This window comes from Podarcis pityusensis, assembly GCF_964106645.2.
Source record: "Podarcis pityusensis genome assembly, chromosome: 8".
Classification (NCBI taxonomy): domain Eukaryota; kingdom Metazoa; phylum Chordata; class Lepidosauria; order Squamata; family Lacertidae; genus Podarcis; species Podarcis pityusensis.
In genome coordinates, this window is record NC_138033.1 from 21214148 (window position 1) to 21224660 (window position 10513).

The following is a 10513-nucleotide window of genomic DNA, read 5'->3' on the forward strand; positions in this document are numbered from 1 at the left end:
ATCAATGAACTTATCATTGAGAATCAAGTATGATGCTATTTCCCCTTTTTAAAAGCACATGTCTAGTAGATGGTTTTAGCTGTTACTTTCTAAAAGCACCCTTCTCAGACATGTTTGCAGCTGGCATGGAACATGCATATCAGGACTGGCCAGGAAGTATGTCTGGGATTGAATCCAGCTTCTTGAAAATCCTATGTTTTTTTAAACGGGTTTTTAAAAACTTATTATTAAATGATTTACTGTGAATTTCCATTCTGTCAGTGATAGAGAAGTGGTCAGGAATGTATTAACTCGTGCTCCTTTGAAAGGCAGGGCTTAAAAATCTTCCGATCATCAGATCATCATCGCTTAAGGAGTCTGCAAAACTCCTTAAGAAACTCTTGACAGCCCTTTAGAACAACCTCATGCTCAGAGGGTGGGGCAGAGAAAGAGAATAAGAGGCATTGTATAATGCCGTAATTAACTGGTGTTGATCTTTGAGAATGCATCTGGCCAGTACAGTACAGTGTCTGCCAGTACATTTTTTAAGGTAATTTCGAAGTGCTGCTGCTTACCTTTAAAGCCCTACACAGCTTGGGACCCATGGAAACCTGAAGCCACAGCTGTTCCCATGTCACCCTGCTCATGCACTGTCATTTTTGGAGGCTGTCCTCTGGGTGCCCCCACCAGAAGTCAGCGGCAGACTGGCCACCTTATCAGTGCCCATTTGGTTGTCTTTCAATGCCAGAACACCACCTTATTCATTCAAACTTTTTAGTTTTACTACTACTACTACCACCATCACTACCATTATACTGCTGTTGGGCTGGATAGTTCAGATCCTCCATCAATTTTTCCCATGTAAACTGTCTTAAGAAGCATGAGTGAAGAGCAAAATTCTTTTTTAAAAAGCAAACAGCCTACTAGACAGGTCAAAGACTAATTGCAGGCAATTGCGAACCAACTGGCATTCTCCAGCAACAAAGCACTGGGTGAGAATGACTGTTTCCCCTTCACTAAAACCAAGTGGACCTGGTTTGCACATCACATCAAACCAGCCTTCTCCCATTTACTAACCTGCAATTGCTATGGACTACAATTCCCACAACCTAGCCATGCACTGCTATCCTGGCTTGGGGTGTTGGGAGTTGTAGCACCTGGAAACCACCAAGGTTGGAGGACTGCATTTAACCATAGTTAAAACAAGCTATCGTTTAATATATATGAGTAGCATGCTAGAGCACACTCAAAGTGTTGATGCTTTACTCCTTTCCTGCAGGGAAAGACTCCAGAATTTTGTGTTGCCTAAACCCAGGCTTGTGCTTATGGGGAAACAGACCACAGGTTCACACCAGGTCATGACAAGCCTAACTGGCTTCCTTCCAAGCAGGAGAGGAGCAAAGCACCTATGATTTCAGCAGCATCAACCCAGAGACTGCTTGTCCACATTTAATTACATTTTCCTTTAGCCACAGTTTAATATGATGTGCAAACCAGACCAGTAGAATGCCTGATTTATTGTCATTAGGAAAGGCAGTCAGGTGTATGATGTCCACAAGCAGTGAATCATACGTGGAATAAGAGCTCTCATTCTACTTGCCTGACATCGTGTGGTTAGCAAACCAACTGAAGCAGCCTCATAGCAGAGGATTTGGGCAGAGACTTCCTAGTTAGTTCATAGTGACACACCCAACATGGGAAAGTGTTTTTCCTTGTCATGGTTTTGACAGAAGCACTTACGCAGAACGTAGAAGGGCCCTTGCACTCTTTCTGAAAGAACCGACGACTAGGTGGTAGTCTAAAATAAACAATATAGTAACCCCAGTGAAACTAAGCTGTGCTAGGTCACTGTCTCAAAGGAAGACCATGTTACCTTCAGCTGCATTATGACAGAAGCACAGATAAGTGTAATAAACAAACAAGCTGACCATAGATTGCCATTTAATAGACAAGGGAAGCAAGCCTGGGAAAACAGCCACACCCTAAAGACTATTTTGTATCCAACAGAAAGACTACTTCCTTTCTATTACCCAGCTGTTCCATTGGCCAAAATGTAACAGAAAGGGATCACACCTTGGGAGGGAAAAAAGGCTTTATTTCAGAGTTTAAATGGCTAGCAATATAAGCACAAAGCTTGTTTTCACATTTTGATTTGTGCTTTTGCAACCCCTAGGGATACTCAGTTTATGATTTTTTTTCTTCCTCCAGTACTGCAGTATGAATGGGGCAAAAATGCAGTGGAGTGACCGGTGCAGAACAAATCGACCAGCCAAGATGATGAGTCCACTGCTCTTTCTGCTGACGTGCGGAGAATGACTGGCGAGATGCTGATTCAACACACAGCTGCCACCCTGGCTAAGGAAGCTGCACTGATTGCCAGTGCCATGCATGCTTCATGGAGATGGCTCTGGGTTGTTCCAAAGGAACTGCCTGGCACAAAGCCCAGAAGAAAAAGGAGCTACAGAAGGAGAAGCGTTTCACATGAATGAGGGCAACATCTGTGGTAAGGAACACCCAACTGCAGCTGGCTTCTTCCATGTAGAGAAAAGTGGCAGTCCTTGTGGAAAAAATTCGTAGGAAAACAACGTTGCTTTTCAAAGGAGGAATCCCCTTTTGTTATAATGCAAGTTGCACTAGCTCAACTATTTTTTTCTCCAGCAGATTAGAGGAGCCCAGAGGGTGCACACTGTGTCAGCACAGCCTAAGGCCTTGGATCCGCTTCTCAGTCCTTGTGCTTCTTCTTATGATGCTTCTTCTTTTTTCGCTTTTGGGATGCACTAGCTTTTTCAGTCCGTTTTGCTTTCTTCCTTGATGGCTGAACATCACCAGCATCTGACTCACCACTGTCAGAATCCCCCAGTTCGGAAGGAGTTTTGCTCTTGTGTTTCTTTTTTCTCTTTTTTTCCTGTTAGAGAGAATACATTAGTGCGCGTAAGATTTTCTGTTGGAGGGTATTAGGAAATGATTCCCTAAAAGCCGCTTCACATGTAATACTAAGAAGAACTATGGCTGAGCGCTAGCTAGCAAACGGGCAGGTTCCTTAAGGGGAGATTGGAGCCGTTGCGCTTTTCACCCAGTACTGATGCTGAGTAGCTAAACCTGCATGTTTGCTAATACGCGCCAAACTATTATTTGGCTTAATGTTATGTGCAAAGAGGCCTTGCTACTCACTGATCCAAGCTGCATTTTGCAGCAACAGTATTTGCAAAAACTGAACAGAAACCTAAAAAGAAGTCAGATACAGAGCTCCTAACCCTTAAGATGGTAAAGCAGCAACAGTTGTCAAAATACAAAGTGCTAAGATGAAAAAGGGGCAGCACTTATTTATTACCAAGATTTATATCCCACCTTTTTATAAAATATCCAAGGCAGGATAAGAATACAGAAACTATAAGAATAAAATCAAGGAAAAAGTAAAGGTACAACAGTGCTGTAACTATGGGGGAGCTAGCCAGGTTTTTGCCCCAGTTGACGCCTTCAGAGGAGCGTCACTGACGCTCCCAGCCTGTGTGTGTGTGTGTGTGTGTGTGTGTGTGTGTGTATGTGTGTGCGCGCGCGCCAAATTGGGTCTTTGACTTGGGTCACATAAAGCCTAGTTTTGCCCCCGGATAAGAAAATTAAACATCCTAAGCACAGAGCACCAAATATTTTTTACTCTTTAAGTATATTTAGATAGGCCTTTGGGGGAAAAAAGAGCTTTTTAAAAAGTGCAAAGGCCCACTCCCTATAGACACTGAGATTCAAATGGACTTACTTTTATGTACAAGATTGCTGACATCACTGTAACTGGCAGCTTGCTGAGCTTGTTCTCAATGAATGTGGCAACAGAACTGTTACCTGTTCTCAATCCTGTCAGCCAATCTTTTACCTTTTTTCTCTTCTTCACAAAATCTTCAGATTTATGTGCCTTCTTTTCTTCTTCTGGAGGGATTTCTTCTTCCTCTGGAATCAGAGTATACTTGGTCCCTCCTGGCTGCACAAAGCAATCTTTTGCAAAATGACCTTCAACGCAATGTTAAAAAAAATTAAAAAACTAAAACAAACCTTGTTGCTTACCACCTCTCTGCCCCTACTGTGTTTTCTAGTACCTTAAAGTAAAACAGCAGTATTCATCTTTTCTAGCTATGGAAAGTTTTGCCATTATGGCCTGTATTTCCTGAAACTGCAAGAGGCCATTCCCTGTATCCTCAGTCTTTGAAGGCTGCAAAGCAAGTTTGTGCTGGCTATACTGGAGCAGGAGGTAAGAGTTCTACCTACAGCATGCCTAGGAACTGCTGATTTCCACATCCACTCATGCTGGTATTTGTGACTGAGGACTTTATTACTTTTATACATACATACATACATACATACATACGTAATTTTATTTGTATGCCTCCTTTCCACCATTCAAACCATCCTCAAGGCAGCTTACAACATAAAAACCACCATAAAAAACAATTAACAAAAATAGTCACAGACAATAAATATTAAAAATACAAACCAACTTTAATAAAAAGACATTAAAAAAAATACAAACCAAACTGAAAAATTTCCAAATAATCACAAGAAAACCTAAAGTATACAAAGAACCAATGGCAACAACTCTCCCCCAAACAAAACGCCCCAGCCCTTTGGCTTAAGGTAAATTTGTATAAGGTATATTTGCAAGTATAATTGAATGAGCAGACTTGACTACCCCAAAACTCAGTTAGAAAGAAGTGGTCCAGTTCTCACTTGTGCTGTAATAACACCCCCTAAATATTTCTAACATTCATAGCCTCACAATTAAGTTTGAAGATGTTGTGAACAATATTTCAAAACTTCGCTGCCCTTGCTGCATTATTATTAAACAAACAATTATCCCACCCTTTGGCAAAAAAAGTGCACCCCACCCCTTTCTACCCTCCCAACAGCCCTGTGAGATAGTTTAGGTTGAGATACAGTAGCTGAACCACGGCCACCAAGCAAGAGCTACAGGGATGAGTTACTATTTGAACCCCAGTATCTCAGTTAGAAAGAAGTGGCACAGTTCTCACTTGTGTTGTAAAAACACAAAGGTAACGTGACACAAATGTTTAAAATAAATAAATAGGAATTTGACCTCAACATACCTGGACAACCACACTTTTTGCAAACTGTGTTTAAGACTGCTTCTAGAGTGATCTTCTGGCTGGTGTAGTCTTTGAATGAGCCTTTCTTCCGTGCATCTTGACTGTGTGCAGACATAAAAGATTTTAGTCACAGACAAAACCATTTGTTTTGAGGTGTAATCCTAGTTCAGCTGAAGCCAATAGCAAAATTCTAAGGAGCTTTATGTCAGAAATTAAGTCAGACATTTTTAAACAGGGCCTGCAGCTTTGGGGGAGCACCAATCAATGTGTCTTCCAGGGGACCCACATAAATCAATGCAGACAGGGTACTCTCCCCAGACAATTGGAACAAGCAGGATTCATGCAACAATAGCACCCTGTGCAAGGCACATCCTTGCTCCCTGCCTTTTGCTTCTCATGTGGTCTATTTTGAAGCAAATGGGAATAGCAGGTCTCCTTTTCTTTGTGTGTGGCTTTTTGACAGAGGGGAGCTTATGGCCATCCGACTTTGGGGGGGTTCTGTAGTCTTTGGGAAGAGGAGATATCTCAGGGCAGATGCAGGTTACCTTCCAGGATACACAAAAAAAGATAGTTCTGCCCTGGCAACAGAGGCTCTGCTCCAGCGACCTATACACCATTTAATTTAAAATTATTTTTCCTAGGACAAGAGTGAAAGCAAGGTAAGCTAATCAGACATCATCTTGCGGTAGATGAACCAATGAAAGTTCCGCGGCTGCCCCTGTGTCTTCATTGGTCCAACAGCCCCAAGGCAGAATCTGAATGGCTCTCCTCACTGTCACTCTTGCCCTGGGGGAAATCAATAAAAAGGATTCCAACTTGCTGGAATCTTGGCTGTTGTCACAGTGCAATCACCACATCCTGTCCTGCTGGCTGCTGCTTGGTCTCTCGGGTCATTTGGAGCCACCTGGGCTGCAAAGTCACAGATATGCACCCAGAAATTTGGCCCTAGCTGCACCACTGCCCATTGGGATACAGCAAGGATGGGGAAACCATGGCCTCTTGATATTGTTGGAATATAGCTTCCTCATCCCTGACCAATGGTCATGTTGATAGGGTGGGGTGGGAGTTACAGTCCAACATCTGGAGGGCCACACATCCTGGGGATAAAGGGGAAAATGAAAGAATAAAAAAAATCCATACTCCCACATAAGTGCAACATATTTTACTTACTCAAGGGTCACATTGTTGGGGTCCAGGTCCTTTCCAGTTCCTTGATTAACAACCTTCATCGAAAGAGACAATTTTAACTTCTCATCTGTCTTCTGAAAGACAAGGAAATATTCTTTTGAATTTTTTTTTTTGGTCAGACCTCAAAGAACAAATCAACCAGGGGTTTGTGATGAGGAACATTCTACACAGAAGGGAAAACACCCCGACCAAAGAGTCATCACAGCTAGTACTGCATCTCCTGTTTTCCCACCGGGCTTCTCATCATTAATTCAACGTTAACATAAACGCAACATCAGCCATTGACAGGACTGTGGGGTACTTTCTTCAAAGTAAAAAGCTGATCAGTGTGTACTTCTTTCTTAACAAAAACCTTCATGTAATTTGTTGAAGTGCAAAATCCTATTTTACAATCACCTCAGAAACAGGACAGTAATGTTTACCTCTTTTCCTATAAGTTTCACCCACACTTTTTCTCCCACATCCACCAACTCTGAGGGTTGGTCCACCCTGCAGTTTGACATGTGACTTTTGTGTACAAGGCCTAAGAAGAAGTATGACGGAGAAAAAAAGTTTGTTAAGTAATGTTCTTTGACAGATGAAATGAACAGAAATGTTTTAAGAATCCTAATGGGTTAACACTGTATTTTGATTTCTAATCTTTTACTATAAAAACCAAAACACCATTTAATACAACTGATAGAGATCCCAACCTTGTTTCCTTGTTCCTGGAATTTTAATGAATGCTCCATATTCTGTCACAGAAGCAACCTGTAAAGAAAATAACATTTATTGGTCAAAAAGGGTTGGCATTCTATTTCCCTATAGTAACTTTTCATCTAATCCAGTATTGTCTACTGTGACACTGGCTGATCAGAGTTTCAGGAAGAAGTTTTTCTCATCAATGGCTATCTGACCTCTTTACCTAGACATGGCAGGAACTGAACTTGGGGTGTTTATGTGCAGGTATGGCTCCTCCCCATCTCATTCCATGTTGTACATTTCAAAAGCAGTCTACTATTTAGACTGCAATCCAATGTATTCTTATCTTAATACAAGTCTAACTGAAGTCAGTGGGGCTTACTTTCAAGCAGAGATACCCAGGTTTGAACTATGAGTTATAAATTATAAGGTATCAAACCAAAAATAGCCACTAAGACATTTGAAACCTGAATACCTAGCCTCAATGAAGCCTGCCAAAATCCAACCCTTGTATTTAAGCACCAGGCCAGCAGTAATGAGTGACAATGAGATTGCATGCAGGCAACTACATGGAATTCTGTGTGCATGTGTGGAGACTAGAAGAGGAGGAAAAGAGCACTCTGTTTCACCTCTGAGATCAGAATAGCAACTAAGCAAGCTTTTGAAGAATGGAAGGCCCCACCTCCATAACCATCAGAAAAATTCAGCAAGCTGCTGCAGGAAGGATTGAACTCTCCATTCCTCTTCTGTCAGACCCCAGCAGGGTACCAAAACATTTTACAGGGTAGAAACTTATGGGCTCATTTACAAGGCTGCAAAAGGAAGAATTCCCTATTTCAGATATATCCTATCCAAGTCTATGGATTTTTTCAGGAGTAAAAAGATAACATGACTGCGCTGTTAAGAGGAATATTAAGACTATTCATTCTTATTTACTCAGACATAAGTTCCTTGTTCAGGCTTGCAGCTTTTTTACTACTTTCTCTTTTTTTCCAGTTGCCAAATTATAAAGCGGAAAGCTTTCCAAAACGGATATAAGCACATACGTAAAACATATAAATTCATGTAGAAAAGGGAAAAGGAAAATTGCAAAATAAGGTCACTTATTTAAATAAGTTCATGATGAGAGTACTTTCTCCTCTTATATTTGCATGCATTTATCTACTATCATTTTTTACTATCCTTACTTTCATTATTAGTAATAATATTCTCCCTTCCCCAAAGTCAATTTAATCATGTGTATGGTTATATCATATCTCAATATTTAACAATCAATTTCAATAATATTTGCCTATATTAAATAGCATTTATTTTTCTGCCAGGAACATATAGCTTTTCATTATGGTATTATATTTCGCTCAAAAGCACATGATGCTTCATTATTTCATTAGCTTTTTCATTCTAATAAGCTATATAAAAGCTCAACTTTTCAATAACATTATTTCCTGCTGTCCCATCTGCCTTACTTTAATGATATTAGTTAATTTAACTATTTGGGCAATGTTTAATTAGCCAGTCTTGCTATTTGGGGGTCTTCTGCTTTTACCATGTTTCTGCTAGTCATTTGGGCTACAGTTGAGAGATGAATGATAACTTTCTGACCTTCTTGCACATCTAATCCTTTAATATACGCAAATAATGCTAAACATGGGTCATTTGATATTCTTACTTTTTTCAAGCATTTGTTCTGAATATATTTTAAATCTGGGCTGTGTCCATAAGACAATTTAAATAGTTCAATCTGATGCAGACACAAATATTTCAAAGCTCATTACATTCTGAAAAGTAACAGTTTTAGCACATACCTCTCCTTGGAAAATATCATAGAGTTCTGGAATTACTTCCATTGCCTTAAATTATGAGAAGTTCCCACAAATCTCCTGGCCAGATTTTTCGTTATCCCTTGGAAGCATAAATCTCTTTTGCTGAAATGCAATCAAAGACACCCACTCATATACTAATTTCCAAATTATTTAGGCAGTACCCAGATGTTTTAAAGTGCTTCTCCTTCACTCATTATTAGCGGCACCCTAGTACAGTCATACCTCGGGTTGAAGTTGCTTCTGGTTGAGCGCTTTCGGGTTGCACTCCGCGGCGACTTCCGGGTTTCACCCATCGCACATGTGCAGATGGTCAAAATGATGTCACGCACATGCACAGAAGCGGCAAATCGCAACCCGCGCACACGAGTTGCGTTTGTTTCTGGATGCGAACAGGGCTCCGGAACGGATCCAGTTCGTATCCAGAGGTACCACTGTACAGTGGTACCTTGGTTTAAGAACAGCTTAGTTTATGACCAACTTGGATTAAGAATGCTGCAAACCCAGAAGTAGGTGTTTGGGTTTGTGAACTTTGCCTTGGAAGCAGAACATGTTCCGCTTCCTGTTGAGTGTGTTCCATTTGTAAATTGAGTCCCCCGCTGCTATGGGAAAGCACGCCTTGGTTTAAGAACGCTTTTGTTAAAGAACAGATTTCTGGAACGGATTAAGTTTGTAAACCAAGGTACCACTGTACCTAAAATGCTCAATAATTCACAAAATCCCAAATTTAACCATGTGGAAACCCTGTTCCTTTTACACGGTACATTTCTGAGTCTAAATGGCCTCAGCCCAGAAGAAGCGTCTCCACCCCCATCGCTCAGCCCTGAGGTCCTTCTGCTGGTTCCCTTACTGTGAAAAGAGAAGTTACAGGGAACCAGGCAGAGGGGGACTTCTCGGTAGTGGTGCCCTCCCTGTTGAACTGTCAAGGGGATAAAAGAATTGCTCAACTTTTAGAAGACATCTGAAGGCAGCCCTGTATCGGGAGGTTTTTAATGCTTGATGTTTTCATTATGTTTTCAGAGTGACTGGGGAAACCCAGCCGGATGGGAGGGGTATAAATAATAAAGTTACCATTACACACTGTGGTCCTTAGTTACATTCTTTGTGCAGTTTGAAATGCATCTTCACCACCCCTAGAATTCAAACGCTGAATGTTTACAAATATTTGTCAGCTTGTCAGCTAAAAATAATAATTTTTGTAGCTGTTCTGTAATGGGAGGGAAACCTCCCATTCCCAGACGTTCCTCCTGCGTGGTGTCATTATAATAAATGTTTATTAGGAGAGATTGCCTCAACCGATTATTGTTGAATGGTCTTGTATGGGTGGACACTGTGAACTATCACTTTCTCCTCAATGATTTTGGGATCCCAGAGGCCATGTAAATAACTCGCCGGATCTGAACAGGAATCTCGACTCCACCGAGGAAAAAAATGATCCGAGTTGATTTATTTTGGAAGGCCGCCTCCTCCACCTCCACCCAGTTACCTGCGTGCAATGCCCATTGAAGACAGTGGGGCCTACTCCCGAGTAGGCCTACGTGGAGTGAAGGCCCGAACTCTCTCCCATCCCTGCAGCCCTTCCTCCCTCTCCCACCGACTTACCACCTTCGGGAGACAACGAAAATCCCCACAGCAACCGCCGTCTCCTTTACCCGTCCCGCTCCGCCTCTCCTCTCCAGCGCCGGCCACGCGAGGTCTAACGTCTGCGCCGGCTCCACCAATCAGGGCCGGGCTCCGTGCTGAAGAGGCGCG

At 41.7% G+C, this 10513-nt stretch overlaps 1 protein-coding gene across 3 annotated transcripts; it reads right to left on the reverse strand.

Annotated features, from left to right (window-relative positions):
- Nucleotides 1–2053: 2053 nt before the first annotated feature.
- ZCCHC17 (zinc finger CCHC-type containing 17) lies at nucleotides 2054–10511 on the reverse strand. Of its 3 annotated transcripts, none has more exons than XM_081015467.1 (8): nucleotides 10364–10511; nucleotides 8747–8866; nucleotides 6953–7010; nucleotides 6683–6783; nucleotides 6243–6334; nucleotides 5073–5173; nucleotides 3734–3981; nucleotides 2054–2884 (listed from the first exon to the last, which is right to left on the reverse strand). In XM_081015467.1, exons 2-8 carry the CDS (start codon nucleotides 8786–8788, stop codon nucleotides 2702–2704), a joined length of 825 nt encoding a protein of 274 aa, XP_080871593.1. In that variant the 5' UTR covers nucleotides 8789–8866; nucleotides 10364–10511; the 3' UTR covers nucleotides 2054–2701. The 3 variants fall into 3 exon arrangements, with proteins under 3 accessions (XP_080871593.1, XP_080871595.1, XP_080871594.1); XM_081015469.1 differs by having other exon boundaries at nucleotides 3848–3981; nucleotides 10364–10508; XM_081015468.1 differs by lacking the exon at nucleotides 10364–10511 and adding an exon at nucleotides 10248–10334.
- Nucleotides 10512–10513: the final 2 nt, after the last annotated feature.

Excerpts from the sequence above, each read along its gene's own strand:
- ZCCHC17 (XM_081015467.1), bottom strand. The coding sequence starts at position 8,788 with ATGGAAGTAATTCCAGAACTCTATGATATTTTCCAAGGAGAG. Across the intron at positions 6,784-6,952 it reads TCCAGGAACAAGGAAACAAG|GCCTTGTACACAAAAGTCAC; the intron begins GTTGGGATCTCT and ends ACTTCTTCTTAG. Across the intron at positions 2,885-3,733 it reads CAGCAATCTTGTACATAAAA|GAAAAAAAGAGAAAAAAGAA; the intron begins GTAAGTCCATTT and ends TCTCTCTAACAG.